The sequence below is a fragment of the Nesoenas mayeri genome, assembly GCF_963082525.1.
Source record: "Nesoenas mayeri genome assembly, chromosome: 3".
Classification (NCBI taxonomy): domain Eukaryota; kingdom Metazoa; phylum Chordata; class Aves; order Columbiformes; family Columbidae; genus Nesoenas; species Nesoenas mayeri.
The window spans coordinates 82,131,266-82,156,833 of NC_137544.1; the positions used below are offsets into that span (position 1 = coordinate 82,131,266).

At 38.3% G+C, this 25,568-nt stretch overlaps 1 protein-coding gene across 7 annotated transcripts in view; it reads left to right on the forward strand.

The window, feature by feature from the left end:
- The window catches only part of SDCCAG8 (SHH signaling and ciliogenesis regulator SDCCAG8), a 110,885-nt gene that overhangs the window by 73,446 nt on the left and 11,871 nt on the right, over positions 1–25,568 (forward strand). For 2 of the 7 annotated variants that reach the window (XM_080341236.1, XM_080341239.1), the window contains one exon: positions 9,088–9,214. The exons of the other annotated variants lie outside the window; for them this stretch is intronic. In XM_080341236.1, the coding sequence (XP_080197362.1) occupies positions 9,088–9,109 (22 nt within the window). In that variant the 3' untranslated portion in view covers positions 9,110–9,214. Of the gene's footprint in view, positions 1–9,087; positions 9,215–25,568 lie in introns of those variants that run through there. 7 annotated transcript variants of the gene reach the window in all.

Here is a 25,568-nt window from a genome sequence, read left to right on the forward strand (position 1 = left end):
AACGTTTCATGTATTTCAAGTGTATTTTTGATACTAAAGTTAAAAAGAAGAGCCTATAGGACTGGCAGTTTGGGGCAGATGTGTGTCTATTCCTCAGGCATCAGTGGTTGTAAGTTAACTATAAAAATGTTACAGCCATCTGTGTAACAAGACGGCAGAGATCTGCTCTTGCCTGTTACTATAAATAAGAAGGAGATTTGTTTGACTTCATAGACATTGGATTTATAAAGACTATATGTGTCAAATTGCAACTACATGCCATGTTGCTGAGATGTGTCTGCAGCCAACTACCTGGGGTGTCTTCCCCTTCAGACATTCTAGTGGAGTGCAGCAACTGTGCAGAAATGTCTGTATAGCACAACATGTGACAAATTATATTTGTTTTCTACCCATGGGGAAATGTATGATTCTTATGGATAAGCTTATCTGGAAGAGTAGCTAAAATGGGTTCTTAAATGGACCACTCAAGGAGTTAGAGAGAAAATATGACGTTCAATCTGACAATAATTTTTTTAAAGTTTTTCCTGGCATTAAATCTATTTTTTGTTGCTGTTACTAAGAGTTAGTGTATGCGAGATCATGTATGCATGAGCAAACTCATATATATGAGAACCGAGACACAAATATATTGAGTATATAGCAGCAGTTTCAAGTAACTGATTAATAAAATCACAATAGCTGGTTTGCTGTCACTATTACACTTCTGAATAGAGATTTTGGATTTGTTTGGCAGATCTTCAGCAGAACAACTTATTTAAATTATTTCTTGATAACTAGAGCAATCAAGTGGCATTTCAAATTTTAAGTTTTCTGCGTAAAGCTCCTGTATGTTTTTTTTTAAAAGGTTTTCAGGAAATAGTGATGGGTGGAAGAAATCAGTTTTGATCGTTGCCTAAAAGGCCTTTATTTTTTTTTCCAGTCCAGTTTGTTCTTTGTTGAATATATTGTCTTCCTTATTGTTATTTTACCGATAGGCTAGTATTTTTTTGAGTAAAAGTGAGGGAAAATTTACTGTCTTTTTACTAGACCAATCATGTGTTTTGAAATGCAGTTATTGAATAAAAATACACCATATTGTGGCTTTTTAGTTTAAAATGCATTAATGCATATTTATATTGAAAACAGAGATTACCATACATAGCGTCCATAATGTCTTTGATATTAAAGTTGCGTCGGTGTTTAAAGAGCAGCATGATCCCCTTTTTCCTGAGCATCATTATTCACACCCACATATCTTTGGTGTGGTTTCACTGCACCAGGCTTGCTGTAACAATTGGAGACGGACTTGTTTGTGGAGCCTTTCGAGCAAGGGTTTGTAAAAAGTTTTGTGGTCCCTCTGTTCATCATTACAGTGCAGCCAGATAAAACTCTCAGCTCTGTCCAGAATTTAGCATTCTCACTATTATTTTTTTATTACTATTTAATAGACTCACGTTTTAGGTTGAGAAAGGTATACTCCAAAGGAGTACAATTAGGAAATAATCAATGGGTGATGTACATACACACATATACATATAGATGTTGCAAATCCTGGCAGAGTCTGAAAGTGGCTTTTGTTTAATGTTTGGGTGTTTGCATACAGTTCACATACTCTGGAACAGAAACGATGTTCAAAATCTCTCCCTCTCATTTCCTCTCCAGTTCGATCTTTGTCTACTTTATAGATATAGATATATATATGTGTTTGTCTATTTTTTCCCTCTCTCACTTCAACTAGATGTCTCCATGTAGTGTGTATATAAATGCATATATTTATGCTTTCATGTGTATAATATTCCCATTCTAAATAGCTAATAAGTTATATAAGAAGGCTTAATTAATATTTGAGAGCTTATTTAATTAAGCCCTCAAATACTGTTTTTAAAGATTTATTCACCAGCTACTTGAACAGTAGGCACATAAACCAAAAATTGTCTTAGTTGTTTGAAAACCTGAAAATGTACACTGGGAGTGAAATATATGGGATCTTCAGAAAACACTGCAAGATAGTATGTAAAGTAGTTGTTAGCCTTCTTAAGAGGCAAATGACAAGCAGAGGGAAATATTGTACTCAGTTCACCAATAGATGTTTAGGGAACTTAATGTTCTGTAAGATGTGTTCTACCCTATTTCCCCAAAAATAGGCAAGGTCTTGTCATAAGTTCTGGAGCAAAAATTATTATTTTTTTTTACATGTATAGCTGCCTAGACACTATTTAAATTGACTTTTAAATGAACTGTAACTAGGGTTTATTTTTGGAGTAGGGCTTATATTTTGAGCATCCTCAAAAATCCTGAAAAACATGCTAAAGCTTATTTTTGGGGTAGGTCCTGTTTTCAGGGAAACAGGGCAGGTCATATATATATATATGACATATATGACATTACAGATATATATAGTTTAGATATTTGTTTGTGAATATATTGAGCTCCTTTGTAAAAGTACTTATGCTTCACTGCTCCAATTTGGACAACTGTTTCCGGAACCACTGATCTTCTCATTGGGATCCTTCTTATTTTTGGTCTTAGTTTCTTTGTGTTCAGCTTGTGCCTACTTGTCTTTGACCCAGAGTTGGGGTAAGTAGTTCATTTTTTCTGCTTTCATTTTATCTGCACTGATAATGCAGATAATTATAGACAATGGTTGTATCTCTTCAGTCCTACTTCTGATTAGTAAGTAAAGCTTTCTTCTTGTTGTTCTTTTTGCAATAAGCTCTTCATCACCATCCATTTTCTGATTGTTGATCTCTTTTTGAGTATAGGCAATCAGTACTGTCTGCAGGGTTTTGGATGAGGTTGTTTGAATATCTTAGATGATGGAATTAATGTATTTACTGGAAATTCCTTGACTGATGGGTCCTACGATCATGTTTGCCTGTATGACAGCTGCATAGTATTGGCAGCTGATAATCCTTCTCTATCCAAGAAGTGCATCCAGGACCTCTTCTTCCCAAGTAAATTCAAGTTGTTAGCAGAGACTTTTGCTATGAACTGTGAATGTGTTAAGTCCCTAGTATGAGACTTTGTGCTATAAGATTTCATCCCAGGTCTGCTGTTCCAACTTTCTGAGTCATCTCTTACTTTCTGTGCAGTATCCCAGATCACTAAGCTGATGACTCCTCTTAAATTTATCAGCCCACTTCCACTTTTTGTGCTGAGTCATAATTCAAAATATTCAAAAATCTGTTGAAACTCTTAAGAAATCTACTTATAATTCTTCTTCACCTTCAATTGTTCCTGTCAGCTGTGCTCTTTATTTCAGTCAGTTTCTTATCAACAACAGCGTAGCTAATGATTCCTGATGGGGCGTGATATTTAATGTTTTACTGAAGCTAATGTAGGTAAGGTTTATGGCATTTTCTTTATCAAAAAATCAGCTGTCAAAGAATTTAGGATTGACATGACAGAATCTGCTTGCTCTAACTTTTGTTTCAGTTTCTCATGTTTTGCATTTACATTCACGTCCTTATATTTTCTTTTTCTTTCAGAACTTGTTGTAGGCTATTCATACATTTGGGGTCATGTTAATGGGCTGATAATTATCTGAGCTACCTTCCTTTTTAAGGATTAGCTAATGCTACATCTAATTGCACAACAATATGGTCAATGTGAGGAAGAACGTGTAGAGAGAAAAGCAGCAGTGTCTATGTTCACTTTGCACATCAAGACAGTCGGTCACCATGATTTTATTGTTTTAGAAACCAGATTATAATACCTGGGACAGTGATACCACAGACTGGGGAATAGTCAATGCCTCAAAGAAAAGCTAGGTGGAAAAATGGGCAGGTTTGTTTGCTTCTGTATTGAACAGCTATCAACACTCTGACACCCTTTCTGCTAAGAATCTGGTAATTGTCCAGTCCTGAGAATATCTTCTACTCTACTGCTTTGACATACTCTGCCTTCTCCAAAACAGACATGGGGTTACTTCTTATCCATGCCATCAACTTCTGGGAGTCAAAGCTTTCAGCTCACTAATAGTAAGCTTGTGTTCTTGTCTACCAGGAATGTAAAAAGCCCTGAAATATCCATGACATAAACCAGCACAACATAAGGTTCCAGGCTGTTCTTGTTACTTTCTGTTGTCAGCACAGTTGTTGGTTTTCAAATTTAAATGTTAATTTAGCATTAACGAAGAATTCTTGATTCTCTCCTCTAAAATGGAGGTGGATATAGGTGATGTCTTTGACAGCTCAGCCCAGACTCTCCTTGATATGGCAAGATCTAGAAATACTTTGCCCTGTGCAGATCATAACACTGATGCTGAAAAAGATGTACATATTGGATAGAAGTGTACCCATGGCTTTCCAACGAAACCCTACATTTGCTACAAACCTGCAACTGTTTAAATTTTGGTTGGGGGCTGCCTCTGGTGGTGATATATGATCCTTCTTGAGTTAATCCACCGATTCCCTACATCTTCTTTGAAAGACATTGTCTTCAGTGCCTGGTAGTAGCACCTCTGGTCCATAGTAGTAGTCCTGGACCAGTCTTCCTTACTGCTTTCCCCAGAGATGTGAAATAGAAAGTGAGCAGACTAGATCAAAGTGCTCCTTTGCTGGCTTATTCAGAAAAACGTAGTTGTGTAATGGCAAGAAATAGCATCAAAAAGCATGTCACACTTCATTTATCTACAGAAAGGTATCCAGACCTATGGAATAAAGCTTTCTACCCAGGATAACAGCCTTTCCAATGCAATATAAACTCTGGAGGACAACCTTCCCCATGTTCCTCCTAGAAGTATGCACTATTTCACAATCTTTAGCAAGTCTTGATTGCTTAGACCATCTAAAAAATTAAATTGTTGTAATCCCTGACTGTTATACTCACCTTGTTTTTTCTTTATTCCATATTGTGTCGCATCTACCTTTTTAAAGTTCATTTTTCTGTACTGTATTTCTGTGATATCCTTGTGTGTCAGAACATTTAAAAACAGGTTTCAAATAGCCACTGTGAGACTAATGCTGTGCAATAGTTCAGCAGCAAATATCTAGTTGGGATATTTCACAGTAGTTGGGATCTTCCTATTGGGCCGTAAGTGAATTCACAATAAAGGTAAAATCCGACTATTAACCGCTTCGGCAAACTACTTGAAGCAGGAGCAGATTTCCTTCTGATTTTGATTTCTGTGTGTAACTCAGAGATTTTTCAGACTAAGGCTGTTTAAAAACCTCTGCTCCCAGATAGAGGGGAACTGAAAATGAAGACAGATGAGTAACATCTAGAGAGCTTTGCAAGTGTGTTGTGACAATTTACCAGCTCTGTAACGAAGTCAATGCACCTGCCTGCTTTCAAGGTTATTGTCGTAAGAGAAGGAGACCCAAACCTAATGACGATTTATGTTTTTAATGTAAAAAGTGAGTAGATTTTTGCAAGGCTATTGGAAGGCTGCTTTTCCCTGATAACTTCGGTGTTTTGATTGCCTCCGTCGGGTCTAGTCCTGCTCCTATGGAAGCTGATACAGCTGTGGATGCTCTCATTTCCATATACAGATCTCGCCTGCCTTTAAATCTTTGGCTGTTCAGCCTTGATGTGTCTTATGTCAATAGTTCTATAACTAATGTTGCACTTAAAGGTGGGGCTTTTCCCTTCACGCTTTTTGTTTTCCATCTTTCAGACTAATTGGAAGTGCTGTTTTTTATGCATTATGAGACTGAAGACTTAATTTTTCTGTGGTTTTGTTCTCTAAAAGGCAGAACTTTCTTTTGCCTATTTCTTGTCTAACTTAAACTGCAATTCTTTTCTGGAGCTCCAGTCATATTCATTATCTGCTTTCTGAGTGAACTCTACTAAAAAATTAAATACTAAAAAATAGTTGTGTTTATTCTGCCTTGTGATAGTGTTAATCAATAGAAACAGGAATTGTGCTAGTTTCTGGAAATACTATCTCAAATATCTTACCCCACATCTGCTAAGTGCAGAAGTCGTAGTGAAATAGTAATTATGAAGAAGCTATAAGGAAGGACAGTATGATAAGACATACTTAGCATCTACATTTCTAGTGTCAGCATTATGTGTGCTGAGGGCTTCTCAATTTGGTTCTCAAATAAAGGAGCAACAATAGAAAATATGAGAGAAATGGAAAAGGCTAATAGGATTATGTTGTGTTTGTTTAACTTGTTCTTTGTGAACAGTAAATTCATATATGGAGGGAAAGGAGGGGGGAATGAGTTGTTGAGGTGTTTTTGTGGTGTTTTTATTCTTCTTTTTTCCCTTTTTAACCTCAGAGAGCCATATTCCACCTTCAGTTACACATAAGGAAATACATCCTTGTCCCAGATATGAGATCTTATTACTTTGGACTTGATCCTGAATGTTCTTGAGAATTCTGATGTGATTCAACTCAAGGTTCCTAAATACTTCCAGGTCTCCGGTTTCAGAAGGTTGTCTCAGTGGCATGGCTGACATTGCAATAATCTTTTCTCCGCTTATGTAAAGCAGGATAATCTTTTTGAGCGCTACATGAGCACTTCCCACACTACCAGGGATTTAGCCTTAGTTTTTAGCTATGTCACTTGCATGTAATCAGAAACAACTTTCACGTTTTAGGGGGTTTTTTGTGTGTGTGGTTTGGCTTTTTTTTTTCATTTGGTTGTTTTTTGTTGGTGGTGGTGGGTTTTTTTTATTTTTGGGGGGCGGGGGGGGTCTGCTTTGCTTGGTTCACTTCAGTGACTGACCTTTTATATATATGTATATATAAAAAGTGTGTGTATATATGCATATAGATATATATACAAACATAGTTTCAGAACTAAAAAAGTCATCTGTAAATTGACATCAAGCATTGCACAATTGCACAAAATAAATGTTTGGAAGCATGTGACTTAGAAGCACTTTGACTTTACAGCCTTCACAGTGGTAAAAGTTAAACTGCTGTGCCTTATCACACATGTGTTAGATGATGCAAGTACTTGTACTTCCCAAATCAGTTTTATGAATAAAATGAACAAACAAGCTGAACAGAGGCATATGGATCCTTGGGAAAGGGCTTTTATAGGCTGGTCAGAAATGGAATTTCTTCATTGACTTTCTGTAGCATCAACCCATGTCAATAAAATCTGCAGGAAATGTGTCTAACATTTTGTCCTTTATAAATTTCAATTTTTAATAGCAAGAAGATACTCCAGGCAGTTCGTTTCTGGGGGATTATTACATTTCTCGGGTGGCTGAAGTCACTCACCCTTCAGCCTTGTGCCTCGCAACATACCGGAGGCAAGCAATAATCCCCAGCAAGGCACTGCCTGTCTTATCTTATTGCTTAATTATTATACCTATTTAATGCTGCTTAGAACATTGTCAGCTGTTGAGAAAAGGTAATTATCACTAGTCAAATGAAAAACACTTTTTTGGCTGCCTTACGGATACACATTTTACTGGTACCTTGATACATAATGAAGCCTGATAGCAAAACTTTTGCTTGTCTCTTCTTCAAGCCACAGCTGTTTCCCTGCTAAATTCATCCCATCTGTCTCCCCTTCCGTAAGGCTGTAGGCAGTATAGCATAAGTACAGAAGCAGTTCAGTGCTATTTTGGATAAACATAGCTGAAATTTGAATCTTTGCCATTTGCAATGCACACATTTTGTTTTACTGCTGTAAAGAGAGCTGTCAAAATAAAAACTACATGGATAATTTACTGAAATACAGTCAAATAAAGGGATGATCAAAGAGGAAAAATGAAGATATTATATAGGGTCACTCTCATGGTATATTCTAAACAATGTGATTGTTGACCTCTTGACATTGCTTGGTTCAGAGAATTTTCTAGCCAATAAGAAAAGTAGAAGCCACTGAATTAGAACATAGCATGAAGAATTCCAGACTTCATGGCAAAAATGTTAATTGTAGCAGGCAATTATTTGTGATAGTGCCCTGTTCAGATATATTTCTTTGCTCATTTTATAAGGAGTATATCATTATGTAAGATAATACGGCTTGGAAATTAAAACCAACATTTCTGTATGTGAAAATTTGTCTTTGAAAATGGAAGGTCACCATAATGATCACTGTGGGGCAATGGCAATCCACACTTTCCTTTACTCTTTACAGTTTTAGTTGATACGCAAAAATATATATTGAAGATGAAAATCATTGAGTTTGTTGTTCTGAATTGGACTGATGGTCAGTTACCCAGGGCTTGTGTTTGAAATTTCAGATTTTCTGGAACAAAAGATCCAAATCCCAGTAAGGTCTGCTTGATAGTTCTCCTTTGACTTGAATAAATTGAGTGTTGTGCAATATACAGTATTTGAGACTCTTTCAGACAACACTCTTTTTTTAGAAGTCCTCTGCTCTGCTGAAGTGTTAGAAATCCTATGGCACCTCTAGTAAGAGAAGGGCTTTGATCACTACATCTTGAATACATTTTCCTTTCACTGCGTTATTGTGTTTTATGTGGCCCACCACAGAGAAGACTGTATTTCAACAGCACTGTGTCTGTATGGTTGGTAAACACTTGAGTCTTTTGCAGGACAACCTTAGAAGCTGCTTCTAGGTTAGCCCTGATGTGTTTTTGGAATAGTTCCATGTTCTGTGAAGGTTACTTCTTGGAGGCTAGTGCTTCCAAATTTGTAATGTGTACAGAACCATGTTTGTCCTAACCTAGAAGATGCCTTTGTTGACAGAGAAAGAAATAGCTGAAGAAGTTAACGTTAGTGAACAATGAAATTAATATAAATTAATCTAAATGTTACAAGCAGAAAATTTGTTTGGGAAAAAGCACTTTATGCAGTTCAGTACTATGGAAATAACTTCCTTTTTCTTCAGTCACTACCTCAATATAAAACACTATAATCAGTTAAGTCATTGTCTCCTTCAGTATTTACAGGATTGTTTTCAAGATGTAGCAAAATAAATGAAGTCTTTCATAATATTATTGAGAAAGGAACTGCTACATGAAAAGCTTATACGGTGATTTTCTTGTAAATATACGTAAGATCAATACTCTGTGGCAAGAACCAAGACTGCATTACTCCTTCTCGTTTGCAGAAATGTTGAAATTCCTCTCTATAGACGCTAAATTGAAATATAATCAAAGGTTGCAAAATATTCTTTTTAGGGTTTTTTTTTTAGTAATGTGGATATTTATAAGGATATTATTCTAATCTAGGCAACTGAATGTTGGTATTTAGTCCTCCTGTAACTAATGCAGGAGCTGGTAACACAGCTACTGCACCAGAACTGGTACCCTCATGGAAGAAAGACTCCATCATTCTTAAAGGAAACCAACTCTTCAAGGCCTCCACCATATGTAAAGGTATCTCCCACTTCGTGTTTGACTGGAAGAGTAGTTGTATAGGCTTGTCTGAACACTTACTAGGTCACCAAAGTATTGCAGTAAACATCCAGGTCCTAGGACCATCTTGGAACAATTGCTTTTATGGTAAATATATTGTGATATTCTTGAAAGTTCTACTAATGTCTGAGCTTGCCTTTTAAAAATAGTGCCTATGGCTTGGCCATCCAATTTTGTATACAACTGTGTAAGTCACTTGCAGTTAAAGGAGAATGTTTAATATCTGATAGAACATAAGCGTGTACCAACTTAATATTTAAAGAAACTTAATAAGCTTCCCCCCCCACACCCCAAAAGGAGATATTTGTACTGTGTTACATATTGGAAATGGTTAGTTGCTGCATTTTTTCCAAACATGATTCCAAAGCTGCAAATTTCTAAAGAAAACTCAGTTTCTACAAAGGAATTTTACAGGGTTGGTGCGAATGAGATTAAGTATAGAGAAGTGGACAAGATCAAGAGCAAAACAGGCTATAGTGGTTCTCTTTCCCATGTGCATAGTATTAATAAAGCTGTCAGTCTTATGCTTTTCACATATTTATTATCCTTTACTCTTGCAGTTTAGAGTACATGCATTTGTTGATGATGTGATCAAAAATCCAAGATTATGTGAACTCCAGGTGATCCTTCACCTACAGTGTTGAGTATGCTCCCACTGTTGGGACTGCTTGTGGTAATCTGGGTCTAAAAAGGAAACTTTCTTTAGTCAAATCTAGCACTGAAATACTCATTTAGTTTTGCCTGGCCATCATCTTTCTACTTACATCCAGGATTTTCTGCCTATGTGGTTTTTAAATCAGACCAAAGGCCCTGTATTTCCACTCTTTCTTTCTGCAGGTTAGTGTAAGAACAAAAGGAAAAGAAGGAATGAGTCAGAGGGGATCACATACTACCAGACAAATAATCCATGAAGTAATATGGAAGAAGAAAAACGCTTCTTTAAAAACAAAAGAAGAAAAGGACTTACTACAGTGCTGTTTTCTGTTCTTTTACCTTTACTTTTTCATGCTTTTCTTGACTTAGGATAATTCTAGGTACTCCATCTCTGTAATACATGTGGAAGGAGTGTTTCCTAATAAAAATGCTCTGAAGATTTCTAGATCTTGTGGAAAAAAAGAAAAAGTTTTTGTTATGTACACGGTGAACAAAAACCTCTGCTTGCTCAAAATTTTTCATGTAACTTACTTGTTTGCTCAGTTGCCTTGTGAGTTTACATGATCAAAATCAAAAGTCTTTACAGAATATTATGACTTTTCACTCTATCTTGGCTGTCTGCTCCCACTTTCAACTGCCTCTATTTTGACAATTTTTATACTTTGTTGTTGTTAATTATTATTAGTGCTTTGATGTTCTGATTAGGTATAATTTGCAAGCTCCACTATGTGAAATTTTTTTAATAGCAAAATGACACAAACTGAACAATACATCCCACCTATATGGTACATCAGTGTTTTTCTTCATTTTGTCTAGGCTCTCCCAAACATAGAAATTATAGCAAATTGCTTGTGGTTCATCTAAAAAACAAATTTAAAATCCCCTTCGTTCAGCAGTAGTCCAGGGTGTTGGGTTTTTGTGGTGTGTTGGTTTGTTTGGGGTTTTTTGTTGTTGTTGGTTGGTTTTTGTTTGTGTGGGAGTGTCTTTTGTATTTTTTTTCCTATTACCAGTACATTTGTGATGCTTGCCTTACGTTGTTGTGTTAAAATGTTTCCCTCGCAAATGTTCTTCTCCCAGTTGTCTCTGGACTCCGCACCGCTCGGTTCCTTTTGAGCCCCACCTGCATACAGAAGCTGCCCCAAACAAAGTTTTACGCAACAGGGACTGTTTGTGCAAAAACAGAGGTAATACTAATTTTGGTAAAAAGCAGAACTGATTAGAGTCCTGATAGTTAAATTAATTAGCAGCCCTCCCAGTTCCACTTCTGTTAAAGCAGTGTTGCAAGATAAATGAGTGTTCCTTCCCATGCTGCTTTCTTTCCCTTTAGTAATCAGTGGAACTTTGTTTGCAGGAAACATCTGAATTCATTCAGTCCCGTAAACACAACAGATAACTGTAGAGCAGAATTAAAAATGAGGGTTACCTGAGATGCTAGTGATATTTGTGTGAAAATATCATCTTGAAAATTCTGTTCCACTGAAATTTATTCTTTCTTATTAAGCTAATTTCTATTCATATGTTCGAATAGCACATTTGGGAATTCTTTCCATTGTAATCTTTATGGGAAGGAATTTTTTCCTAATACTTCAGTGACTTTCTGCATCAGATTGGAGGGTAATGAGACAGTCAGTAATGTTTACATCAACAAATGTAAATTCAAATTAAATCTATTATTTAAATAGCATAATGGAAACACATGGTGCTTTGTAGTCATGTAATTAAAGAAGATCTGTGCCTCCAGGAGTTTATGATCTAAAGATCAAAACCAGTTCCACATGCAACAGACCTCTTCTAAATATCAGTGTACAATTTGGGGATTGTTGTCTTGCATTTACTTCAGCATAAATTTTATTCCTGAGCAGAGGTTCCACCCAGGACGGTGCGGTACTGTTTAGGATATAATTCATAAGTGTTCTGTGTGATACTTTGTGCATGGGCAGGTGGCTCCTGGCACGGAAGAGCTTGGTGTTTTGATGTCAAGTTTTATACCTCACTTATTTAACAGTAACGCTGTGGACTAAACTTTGCAGATGATACTAGTTTAGTTAATGGAATGGGGGAAAATCTAATGCTAACCTTTAGAAAGTAGTCTGACTAGCCGTGCCTTTTTTTTTCCTCTGCTCCCTCCAGTTGTGAAAGTAATTTTGTGCAAAATTGCTTTTGAGTTAAATTATTCACTCATCCTGGGGCAATAGCCTGGATTCACTTTCCAGCTGAGCCAACTAAAAATATGGGAAACAGACCAGCCTAGTATTCCATTGTTGCCTTATATTATGTGGTGTTTTGGAAATGATGATGAAGGCAACCTGGATATTTCATGGATGAAATAGTAGATTCATAAACTGAAAGCTTTGTTTGCTATTTGTAATGATTTTTCCTCCCTTCCTTTCAAAATTCTGTGCTCACAAATCAGAGTTGTTGCTTTTACTTAAAAAGAAAAGAGGAACACAAAGAAAAAAAAAAAAGAAACCAAAAAACAAGCCTCTGTCCTTTGAAGAAAGCTTTGCCTGAATTCCTGGCTAAGTTCCCTCAAAAGGCCTGGACTCCTTCAAAAGTTGGAACAAAGTTCAGATCCCCACTAGGTAAGGTAGAGTACTATGTTTAGTGTACTTCAAGTCTTAGTTTTCTCCCCACAATATGCTACAAAAGAGTCTGAGTGTAAACACATAGGTTGTTATTTTCAAGTGTGATGGTTTGGGATTTTTTCCAATTATCATCATAATTAAGACCCTGAATTAAAAAGAACTTTTCATTTCTTTTGGGTGTGGGGAGCTAGATGAAGACCTGTCTGTGAACCCTGTGACTCATAGGTAGCTGCAAGCGATTAAGCCCCTTTATCTTGGTAATGACTTCGCTGCAAAATAATTTAGAAGCTCTAAAAGGCAACTTTTGCCTTTGACCTCCTTGCCTGAGCATTTTCCTGAAGGTAAGGTCAGCTTGGACAGCAGCTCATAGTTTTGCATGTTTTCTTCCTTATTCCAGTGCTTTTTTTTTCTCAGTTGATGCTGTTGCATAGGATTGCACAGCTCAGAGGAGCTACTGGCTTTGGTTTTCCTCAGTTATTTAATCTGTAAAACGTGAGTTCTGGTCATTTCCTGATCCTCTGAATGCTTTGAGTTCTGGCAGCTGAGACTTCTGAGCATTTTGGTTTGAACCATGGCAGTTCTCCAAGTGTTGCATTTTAGATTTACTCATACTGTGGTACAGATCCTGACATTGCCGGTTTCAGATCCTCTGTGTGCTGTGTGGAAATTACACTGTACTGATCTTTTCTAACATCTTCTAGGATAAAGCTGTCGAATCACTGTGTGTTACTAGTAGTAGTCATTAATGGATGTTAGGGCTTTTCTTCCAGACCTCTCTGGGCAAAATTTTTGTGTGTTGGGTATGGCTGTACACTCATCAGGGTAAAGCAACAGATTTTCCCACAACAAGCGATAGTAAAAGTCCTACCTTCTGCATGTTTGCAACTGGATTTCCTTTCTACTGCACTGCTTTTCTTAACTAAACTGTAGCTTTCTGAGCAAAATGAGCCTTTGGGTCATATGGTACGTGGCTTCACAAAAACTTCTGCTGTATGACAGGCTAACTTAGCAACCAAGATTTGTTTTCCACTTCTTCCTACCCATTGCTTTTGTCTTGTGCTGACATACCAGTCTGTGCTGTACAAAAGGAAGCCCTAAAATACAACTAGTGTAGCATTGTGCCTGGGACCTGTGTGTTTGGATCTACACTCAGAGGAAGAGCTTGTGCTCAAAAATGTTCAGTAGTTGGAAATCCCAAATACCCAATTCATTTTGTAACAGTTGAATCAGTGGTAATCTCACAGTTCAAATGCAACATTGAAAAAAAAAATCCTTTGTCAGTTGGGGTACCTTAGTGATTTCAGGGTGCTTTGGGTGGAAGAATAAGATTTCCCAAGAGGGTGTAGCATTGGTAGCCTTAAAGGACCCAGCCCCCCAAAACCTAAAACAAAAAACCCAAACTACAGAGGTCCTATGAAAAGAGACAATAATTCTGAAATCAGGCAGTTAAGTAACAGACTCTGATGCGGAAAACTGTCCCAGATTCCAGCATTCCTTTCAGCTGACATTAGAAAATAATGTACACTTAGCATGAGAAATAGTGTCTTTATATGAAGAGATTGCTCTTGTTAGGCCCATATGTGAACCATATATCCAGATTCTCTGTACATCCGCTCACATGCCTCCCTGTCAGCATCTGAAGAGAGATCCCCAAATGTTCAAATGTACCTTTCAGATCAGAGTTTAATTTTAGAAGACTATGTTGGCCTATTAATTTTGATTATAACAGTGCTGTGGTGGAATAGACGTCAGATTGCAAGTAAAATTTCAGAAGGAAAATGTCACAAAGCTGTAGAAAAAAATGGAAGCGCAGATTGTTATGGTAAAATATGTATATGTAAAATAGATATCATTATTGAATAAGTAATAATTCATCAGGGAGTGTTTTGTTCATGTATACTTTGTGTGTTACCAGCTGCAACATGGAGGCTGATCTGTGGGTGTTGGATGAGGAAGGCAAACTTTAAAAGCCCAAATAATGGTTCCAGAGCTGACACTTGTAGAAATTTGGAACTTCAGTGCTGCAGAGCATCTTGGACATTTTTGAAATGTCTGTGTTTTCTTGTATTTAATCTGTAGTGTTCTTTTCAATTTAATGACAAGCTTTAGAATATACAAGCAAAAGCCAAACTTGTTTGGCTTCTTAAAAAGAAAACAAAACAAAAACCAAAAAGCTCACTACTGGGGATTGTTTAATGCACATAAGCAAGGCAAGCTTCTAGGCAATACAGAATAATCACCCTGATTATTAAAATATTGCCCGAGAGTTAGAATAATAAAAAACTATTAAATTAGAATACTTTGAATATTGCAAAACTTGTAGAAATCTTTCAGATGGCTTATTGCTTACTTAATTTCTCTGTAAGATGTATTTTTCTTATTGTATCCTTAATTTTAAGTAGATGAAGTCACCATCCGAAACTAGAAATTATACTAAAACAGGAATTGCAAAATTTACATTATTTCTACAGTAGCCTGTTTGCAGCAGGTCTTGGCTAAGACTTCACCAGTGGTTTCTTTTCATTCACCTGTTCTGGAACAAGATGATATAGCACTTATACAAGGTTCATTTTCTCATACCTAAACCCAGGACCATACTTTTTGCCTAAACAGTAAATTTGATTTCTGAATTACTTAACCCAAAGCATGTTTCACATATGCAAAGGACCTCTGTTGGCCAGCCCCTCTGTTCCTGAAATTCCGTTCTGATGTTTGCACAGGCTTTAACTGAAGGGAGGGCTGTACTGGAACTTGCTGGTGAGGGATTGGGGTGGGGCGAGAGAGCCTGTGCGGCCCCTCTCCAAGCACATTGTCCTCTGGAACTTCACTCACAGCTGATGTTCAGAGACATACCAAATGTGCTCATGGACGAGCGGGTTTGACCTGACCAGTTCAGAAGATATCCTGCTGGGTTGATAATTGCTTTCTATCCAAAGCAATCCAATGGATAAAACAGGCATTTTTAGGCTCATTGTGTTATTGAGAATATTTTGGGAAAATGTGAAGCGTCCTCTGTCCAAGAAAATAAAGGGAGTTAAGGGGTACAATCAGATGATTGGAAAAAATTTTCTCTCTCATCTCCCAGAGTCCTCTAAGAAGATTGGGGTAGGTGGGCCAAGAATGGGCATTAACACCTGAAATGAAAACTGATTGATGATCAGAAATGTGTGCAAAACACACAAGGTCTGAAAGAGATTCATCCAAGAGATTGGGGAAGTTGTTTGTTGAATGTAAAAAAAAAAAAATAATTTCATAATTTGTAAGTTTTGAAGAATATGCATAGAACTAACTGAAATATTAATCTGTAGTTATTTATAAACATTTCTTGTTACTGTAAACACTTTCTATACAGTTCTTTCTTTATTATAGCTGGTAAATCAAGCCCTGTCAAATTTAAACTACGCTAAATTGCTATGTCATTGAATACATTGTGTCATTTTTACATTCTGAAGTTCAAGTGCTTTCAACTTCTGTCATATTTTCTTAAGGAAAAGAGAGAAAAAGAGGAGGAACTACGGGGAACTATGGGAAGAGAAGGTCACTTTTAAATTTTATTTTTATCTAGAACTAGCCAAAGCAATTTTGATGAAATTTCTAATAGCCTTGAGACAGAGAGTGGGGAAAAGGAAAGTACTAGCCGTAAATAAGCAGCTTAGAAACTGAGTATTGTGTCCTCAAAAGTGCTGGTTTGAACCAAAGCTTCAGCAGCGGTCTGCTCTTTCTGTGAGGGTAGGACACAGTCTCCTTTTCATTTGTTTAGGAGCTCTACCTCCTAAATAGCTGAGGGGAAAAAACAATTTATACATTATCTAGGTGAACACAAGCATTCCTATATTGTAAGGAAAGCTGGTTTTGTGAAGGCAGAGGAATGTTCTGTGCTCATTGCAATGGGGAGTTGATGTGGAGAAACTATTTGGAGCAAGTACTTGCCTATTTTATATTCTTCTTGAAGAAAGGTAGAACATACACATGTGCTTCATGGGCCTTATGCTACATTCTGCTTCTCTCTGCACAGATAATCACATGAACAATACATGTGAGCAGCATTTGAGGTAGAGCTGTTATCTTTCATCTCTTTGATGTCTTGTTTTACTGATGCATGAAAAGTTGAACGAGGAAATAGTTTTTCTGAACAAAAGGTGCTGCAAATCCTCAGCAGACAGAATTGCAAAATTGTGCCGTCTGTCCTTACACATTTCCATCTCTGCCTGTCCTTTGTTAACTGAGATGGTTATTCATCACATAGTGGTTGGTGGGAGTTTTATAGGAGCATTTATTTATAATTTCTATGTTTTTTAAGTTTTTTGGCTTTGTGTTGGTTTGTGGGGGTTTTTTTAAATTTCAGGCTCTAAAGTGTATACTTTCTCTTCTGTTGCAGTCAATTATGTCATAAATGGTCAAATGATAACTCATCACTAAAAAAATTATTTTTGCAGCCTGTCTTCCTAGCGTCTGGATTCTAAAGAGACAACCTGGATGCCTGCATGCCAGTGCAACCAGGATTTCAACAGTGTCAGTAATCTTTGCTCATCACACCAAAAAAATCAGCGTGTCAGTGTATTCTTGCAGAGTCATTAGCATACAGACTCACTCTGCTTGCCTAACAAAGCATGGTTTGGTGTATTATAGTTTCCTCGTCTGCTTGTCTGATTCACCTCCGACAAAAGCAGACAGAAAATTCAGTCCCTTTTTCCGTGGCACTCTAATGTGGGAAATAAATCTTCAGGCATAAGGTCTGAAATGGCAGTCATTTAAATAATTCAAATGCAGCGATCATTTTGCCCATGTGCCTTTCATTTCTTTGTTTTGTTTCTCTGTATTTCTCAAATCACTGAGACACAAATGATCTTCTGCAACAACCTGTATTTTTAAAATATCTAGAGCTAAATAATCCCCGTCCTCTTTAAATGCAATTTAACTGGCTACACGTTAAATAATTATTTGCTCTCTCTTTTGTGGTGTGGAGGGGGGAGTTGGAGGGGAGAAGTAACATACAAGCAGATGTGCTGCTAGATCTACAGGCTTCTGCCAACCATATGGCATCTTAAAGAAAGATGGTTGGAGCGTCTGGATTAGCAAAGAGTCGGGATGGAAAGCCATGTGTCGTGTTGGTACAGGCAGTTGTTTTAGCTCTCTGTAAAAGGCTTCAGGAGATTGTGTAATGGAACAAATGGTACTGCAAGCCTAGTAACAGCCTTACCGCTGCTGGAGAGGCAATTGGCCCCCAGGCGGGTACTGCTTCATCCTTGCTTGTTGGTTTTTTGTGAAGGATTTTTATATCGTTATTCTGTGGTCTTCTTTTAACGTGCGGGAAACTTGAGAGATCTGATTCTGAACTTTGTACTTGAAAGAGAGCTATTGTGTGGTTAGGATTTTTTCACACTCTCCTTTTTTATAATGAAAACATACAGTTTCCCTCTCTTTGAAATGAGAAGCTTGTGCCCTTCTGCAAATTTCCTGCATCCTTCGTGAATGGTTTGAGACACAGATTCATTGAATTTGTAGCCAGTGTCCAGATTTTGGAGGAAAACTGCTCCCTCTGGCATTTGTTTAGTTAAAAACAAGATTTGGGCTATTGTGCTTGTGGCTATAACGTACCAGCTTGGCATTCGTATTCCAATTGACAAGTTGTTCTTTATGCAAACAGGGGGCCTGCTCCTAATAAAGGCAAAATTCCTTTTGTTTTTAGCAACACAGGATTGGGCTCTTGATAAGGTTTTGTGTGCTTTATAGGAGTCTCTGTAGTTTACATTACAGCTCATGGCAGTGATTCTGGATCAAGATGAAAGCTTTTGTGTCCTGATCTGTAACAGAAATAGGTTTTAGTCATTTCTTTACTGTTGTATAATAGAACTCTAAACTCCTCTGTATGTCTCAAAAAATCAGGCCTCTTTAAGACTGCCTTTACAGGTGTTCTGTCTCCCTGATGCTCTTTTTTCCAAAGGAAATTAAAAATCTGATGTAGCAGTAAAGGAGCTCAATAAAATGAGGATTATTTTGTTTGAAGAGACTTTAAGTACATTATGATCCCATATCACAGTTTTTGTGTCGTGAGATAACATGAGGAACGCCCAAATATTCATTCATAGGTAAATACTTACTGAGCAGGTAACATTATGGTTTCAGAGACATCAGAAACAAACCATTAACGACAAAAGCATCTTCTCTACTGAGGGTCTTTGCTGGAAAATATACTATCTTAAACTGAGACAAATGCTACTCTAATATAGACTAAATTCACAATAATTTAAAAGTGCGGTACAATTACTGCTCTTTTTTTCTCTTTAATTTTTTTTTTTTTCTTGCTCTCCAGAAGGCTCCTTATCTGGAGCTTAGGAAACAGCAGTCTTCAGCTTAATCTGCAGTGCAGTTGCAGCAGCGCACGCTTTTTCCTGAGCTGCCTGCCTGCCCCCCTGCTCCAGCCTGCATATGTTCCTCAGCTCCGATCAAAAGTGTCCTCCCTGGGGAGGGAGAATTGGGTTTGTTTCGTCAGCCTGTTCATTACCTCTCCTCAGCTGAGGCTGAGCCAGGTGTGAGATGGACAGTTGTCCTCAAGGAGTGATGCCAAGACCACCAGCATCTTTTGGAAGGCTCTTGCGGTGGCTGTTGAGGAGGAGTGTAGTTGGACCAGCGTGTCCCACTGGGGACCTTGGGCTCTCTCGGGGCATCTGCTGAGCATTCAGTCTTTCAGAAACCCAGGTTGTCTGCACAGTATTAGCCTGCCAGTTCATCTACACTGTGGTGCACTTTCAGAAATGTGCATTTCTCTATGCAAGATTTCCAACAGTGAATTTTGAGTAATGGTGTGCTTGCACTGCAGCAGCAGTACCAGAGGTTACCAGGCTTAGAGAGAAAAGTACTTGATTAATAGTAGGTGGATGTCTTGCTTCTCATTTTGCATATGTGTTTGTCTTCTGTATCCCTACTTAGAAGAACAAAAACCATGGTTATATTTTTAAACAAAGATACAGCTTTGTTTTCTTAATTTATTACTAGTGATTTTAAGAACTTAATTTTAATTGTCCAACTACTTCTGTGAGTGAGGATGCTCAGCTCCCAAAAGTGTATCAAGACTTTTGAGCTTGCTTGTTTAAACATTTGTTTCATAAAACTGTTACCATTGCTTACTGCTGAAGGACAAGAGAAAATAATATGAGAAAAGCTTAGTTTACCTAACAAAACTAAGCAAGGCCTTTTGATGTAATCTAAGGGGGAAGTACTCTTTTCTTGTAGCAAAGAGAACACTGATAGTTTTGCTTACTTTTTTTTTTTACAATAATTAAAATATGGTGGAAACAGAAGAGTCTGTGCATCCACATGGACGGTTGTGGACAGAATGAATTCTTCTGCTGGAAGGTGCCAATGGTCTTACCATGGTGGGATGCTTGTGCTGGGCCCAGTGACTGCTGACTGGTGTGCTGAGCCATGACATGGGTGAGCTGGGATGGAGCCACCTCTGTGCTGTTTTTTTCATGGTGCTCCCAACATCCCTGTGCTGCTCTTCCAGAGTCACTAGAGCAGCTGTTCTCATCCACAGGCTAAGCTGCTGCCACCAGGAAGGCATCATTGACCCTTCCTGCTGACTATGATCTGGGTGTGTTCAGCTCTAAACTGCCTGGTTGCACTTTTATTCCTTCTTATGGAGGGCTTAATGGTTATTCTGAAGATAACTGGAATGGTATTTGCCTCTAAAGTAGAAATAAAATTCTTCTGTTTCATAACAATGATTGAGTTCAACCTTTAGGCTTGATGCAGTAAATTTAGAGCACAATTGGACTGATATATATATATATATATATATACACACATAAAAATCATAAAAGAGCTACTCTCTTGCAGAAAGTGTAATATTGTCTATAATGTACAAATATGTTTAAAAGATATGTTTTCTGTAAATGTTTCCTTGCCTTCCTTCAGTGTGTGCAGTTTTCCCGAACTTCACATGCAAATTCACTCTGTTTTTAATGTAGTCCAAAGCAAAATACCAAGTGGCCTCTGTATTCGCAAGAGCTGTGCTCTGTGGAGATGGGCTGACAATACTGCTCAGATCCTTTAGCTTTTTCCTTTTTCTGGAAAACTTCTGCTTTCTCAGGATGAAATTCCATCCCCCTCACCCCTTCTCAATGCAAAAATCTTCCTTTGTAACCTCACCACCTCCTCTACCTTTGGTCTTCCATGTTATGTTCCCCTCAGCTGCTGTTTCTCTGATGCTGTGGCTTTACGTTCAGTATCTGGAGAACCAGTTTATGGTGAACTGAGGGACCTGGGGATATTGGGGCTGGTCCCAGGTGGATACAGCCCTGGTCTGAAGCACTGTGTGAATGACAGCAGCAGCTCCTGTGAGGTGGAAACACGTTTCCTTGGCCAACCAGCACTAATGGGGAAGCCGAAGCCTCCTCAGGTCCCTTGGGTATACCTGCACGTATCCGAGCACAGCTTTTCCCTACGTCTCACTCACATCCTAGGCTCCTCTGCCCACCTTGACCTGCTTCCCGGACGTTTCTCTAGATCCTCACTCAATATGTGCCCTCATTCTCATTTTTGTTTCCTAGGCAGGATAATTTTGGAAAATAGACACGTGTGCTAGAGCTGTATTTGAAGGGGAGGAGGCCAGACTTGCTAAGTTCGCAAATGGAAACAATCTTGTCTATGTGGAGAGAAAACATCTATCTGAATATGCTGCACAGAAAAGACATCTCTGTCGCCAATTTAAAGTCGTATTCTTCCTCTATGTCATAAGCATAAAACTACACTCCATACAAATCTTACATTTATCATAACTTTCACGGTAATTTATGAAAACCACAATAACCCTGTGTGAACCCTGAAAATAAGCAAATGTGTATCACCTGCCAGAGCTTACAGGCAAAATCACTTGTTTGAAATGAACTAGGAGTGGAACACAAAGGTAATAGGCTTTAAGCAAAGGAACTAATGAGTGATGCCTACATAAATATTTAACACTTTATAGTTGATATTTTTAGAGCTTATTTTTATGGTGGTCAAACTATTTGTTTTGGCTTTTATTCTAAAGAACATTTTTTAAGGACTATCATATATAGTTATTGAACTGGGAAGACTCCCTTGCAGATAACTAAATCAGAAGGACTGTACATGGTACTAGTGAGCTCCTGTTTGCAAGGTCACTAGTGAGAAACATTTTACCTTTCAAACATAGGTACTAGTAGCTATAAAGGTGAAGAGAAGCTTTACATGGTATGTAATACAGAGTCTGTGGTCCTTTCAGGCTGCAGCCAGAGCCTGGGCTCGCTGAGGGCAGCAGGGCTGAAACCAAAGCTGGTCTGCGAGTCTGCAACTGCGACTGTCAGAAGCAACCAGAGCAGTTGTAGCTCAGCTGCACTGCCCTTTCTAGTGGTAGTGGGTTTTTTTAATTAAGACAGTGTCTGACAAAGTAAATTAACAGAAGCTGATGCTTTTAGCAGGTTTTTTGCTTCAACTGCCTGATGTCAGCTTGGGCCACATGTACATTCTGCACATGCCATGGGATAGAAAAAGTGAAGCCTTCTTTTTCAATTCTCTGCTGCCTGCCCAAACACCACATGTACTGTCTGTTACATGTCGCTTCTGATGAGGTTCATGCTGGGAATTTCTTTTTAAAGGCAAAGTGTTTCTGAAGGAAAGAGTTCAGATTGGGCAGATTGCATTAGAAAATTCTTAGTGTCTCTGACTCAAATATAGTGATTGTTTTCTGTGGACACCAACTAGAAATTTGTAAAGGTTCAGGTTTGTCTGGTAATAAAATAAGAGGAATCAGAGTAAGCAGTGGGAAAATGGAGCACACATTTATAAAAAGTAAAGCAACCACGAAAATTTTTGTAACTAGTAAGACAAGCACAGGAAAAATCATTTCACTAATGCACATATGCACCTTGTGGAATGATCTTTATAAACTTGAGGGGGTTGCTTTTGACACATTCATAAGGTTTACATCTCTTAACATTATCCAGGCTGTTTTCTGATCGACAAATTGTGCAAAATCTATTCTGTCCACCACATAACAAAATCAGAGAGAGGTCAACATTTAAAGAATAAATAAATAAATTCTATAAAATTCTATACATAAAATTCATTACATTCTGACTATAAAATTCATTACATTCCCATAACATTACCTGCTGCAAGTCTTGCCCCCTCAGCCCCCTTTTTTTTTTCCTAAGGTATTTTACAGCAGTCTAGATTAACAGTCAGCCTGGATGATTTGGAGAATTGTTTTATTAAACTCTTCTCACCTGTAGGCAGAAAATACTAACCAGAACTATTTTTCCTCTGGAGTAAACCTGATCCAGAGTTTATATTCTTATCATAGTTCATATTATTTTGAATTCCTTTAAAGGAGGAAAAGCCTCATCTTCAGCCTAGGGATTCAGACACAAATAGACATGAGCGAAGCTTTTGCCTATATATTTTCCAGCCTGCTGTCCATTCTCTTTCATTGTTTCCTTCCTGTTAAACCCAGGAGAGCTAAAAGTGGCCATCATGTCGACTAAGCCCAGCTGCTACACCCCCCTACTAAAGAGCAGGCTGATAATGTTCTCTCTTCAGCATGTTAGGCATGAGCTATTAGAAGCCCAGGAATAGATCCAGGCTCAGGTTTCCTACATGATCTATTTGTTTAACCTGTTGGACCAGCTGTGGAAGTGAAGATGTATTCTAATAGTCAGTGATGACATCTGAAACAAAGGGGAAGCTACTGTTCCTGTGTAAACTTTTAATTAAAGCCTATTTGTAATTGTTGTTAAGGCATGCAAATATTATCTTATTGGAGATGATGTACTACAGGCACTTCTTTAAAAGTATGTGGAAAAATTAAAAGTACCTTTAGTAAAAGGGAATTTAGAGGTTAAACTATATACATTAAAGAAAAAAAAAAAAAGAAAAAAGGATCAAGTGATTGAGAATGACCTAGGTCAAGGTTTTCCTGGTGAAATGTGGACATTTTCTCCTTAGGTGTCTGATTCCAAACTGTGCCAGCGATATTAACTTCTACTTACCATCTGTTAACATAAGTTATATGAGTTTGTTCTGCCTGTAGTGTGGGCAAGGGTTTACTGTACTAAGCTAGAAATTGTATAGATCTCACTCCTTCTCTGCCTGAACAAATGACAGTCTTGGCCTTCTGTGCGGCAACAGAATTTTCATAGGCATTTCAGAGGGTGGGGAATGCCACAGAAGCTTGTTTTAGGGTGCCCTAAACTGTCCCCCTGTGTTCCATTAGAAGTCAGGACTTCCAGTATGACGGAAGAGAGGAGGATCATTCACTGTCCTTAGTTCCTACTCACTGTTACTGGGTGTTTTTTTCTGGTCTGTGTGGTTTTTCCCTTGTGCCTTCTTTCTTTCATTAATATGAGACAGGTGGATCATAGTGTTTTGCTTTTTAAGTTAGAAGGGAGAAAGGATGGGTAGTGTAGATGTTCTCTTTTAAATTTGGGGAGTATATGGGGACATCCTGTGAGATGCTCATCACTCAAGGTCCTGACCTACAGCTCAAAATCTTAAGTAAATAGCAATTTAGGCCAATAGTGAAACTTTGGGGGGTAATTTACTATTTGTCTACATTTCTGAATTTATAGACTCTTATTTAGTTACCTCAAAATTTACTCTGTGAATTTGCCAGTGGTGCAAATAAAAATGAAGATGCAGGTTGCTCTGATGAGAATTCATTTTGCTCCTGCTTTAAATGTCCTAGTTGTCCGTAAAGCTAATTTGAGACATGAAGAGGTGGTGAATAAAAATTTTGCTGCCTTAATGAAAGAAGTAACATCATTTTTGCTATGAAAAGGGAAGATGGAAAAGCAGCAGAGCTGAGGTGAAAAGCAGTGGGGACCTATGCTCCCCTCTCTGTGAGAGGGGTGAGGGGTGACGGCAGCCGGGGCACTTGTGGCTGCTGAAACAAGCTCACCAAGGGCACCAGCCATACACCTTCACTCTTTGCATAGCAGCAAGTCTGGCTTTCCAAGACCCTCACATGGGCAAAGCAAGCCTGATCATCAACTTGTATACAGCAGGAGGCTCCCTCAGGTAGAGCCTGCTCTCTCTGTGTCAGGAACTAGCAGTGATAAGAGTCTGTACTGAAGCTTGTGTGATGCTTCTTTGTTTTAAGATGCTGCTGAAATTATTTGTGATTTTATGAGGCTTGCCAAAAATTGTGGTTTAGGTTGAAACTGTTCAGCAGGGTCATGGTGCGTAATTGCCTCAGGAGGGATCTGCGAAGCTGAACAGGGGAGCAGGAGGGTGGGAAAGGAGTTGCATGGAAAACCTTCACTCTGGCATTGCCTAACTCTTGACTATATGAGTATACAAATTAAACATCCTTTAATGTGTTGTAGTACAACTGTCTGTTAAGTACCACAACTTAAATGCTTCCTACCACTTTAGTACATTATAGCAAATTTGTAGGATGGCCTAAAAAAATTATAATGGAGATAGAAGTTTGCTGATGGAAAGTTTGCTGAGTTTTGGTTTCTTTTCTAATTGGCTTGCTCCCTCTTTTTGTAACAAGCTTGTTTCAAACCTGCATTTGCTTTTAAAAGTCATAGTGTATTAAAAACACTCAAGATTTGCAAATGGTCGATTACCAAATCTGGTGTTACCTTCATGTTGAGACAGAGTCCCCTTCAGCTGTGTCTCCACAGCATCCCAGGGCTCTGCAACATTGCCCCAATTTTTCCCCTTGTAACCAGATGAATGTTGTGGCCACCTACAAACGAGCGATGTGAGAATGACATTAGGCACCAGTAGCTTGGCACTTGTCTCTTGTCTGACGAGGGAAACAGTTTTTAAAGGCAGTTTGCTGCACAGTAATGTATGCTTATGACTTTGGGCTTTGATACTTTTTGGGGGCAGCAGAAGCCGAGCCCTGGCACCTCCTTACCTTCAGGGCCGTGGCCCCTGTGGGCGCCGGCACCCTGGGTTCGCTGCAGGGTGCCTGGTGGCCACAGCACCTGGCCTGGCGGCCGCTGGCACAATGGGCTGCCCTCTGTTACTATGGCAACCGGCAGATGGGGGGCTTCGGCGGGAAGCAACAGCACCGACCGA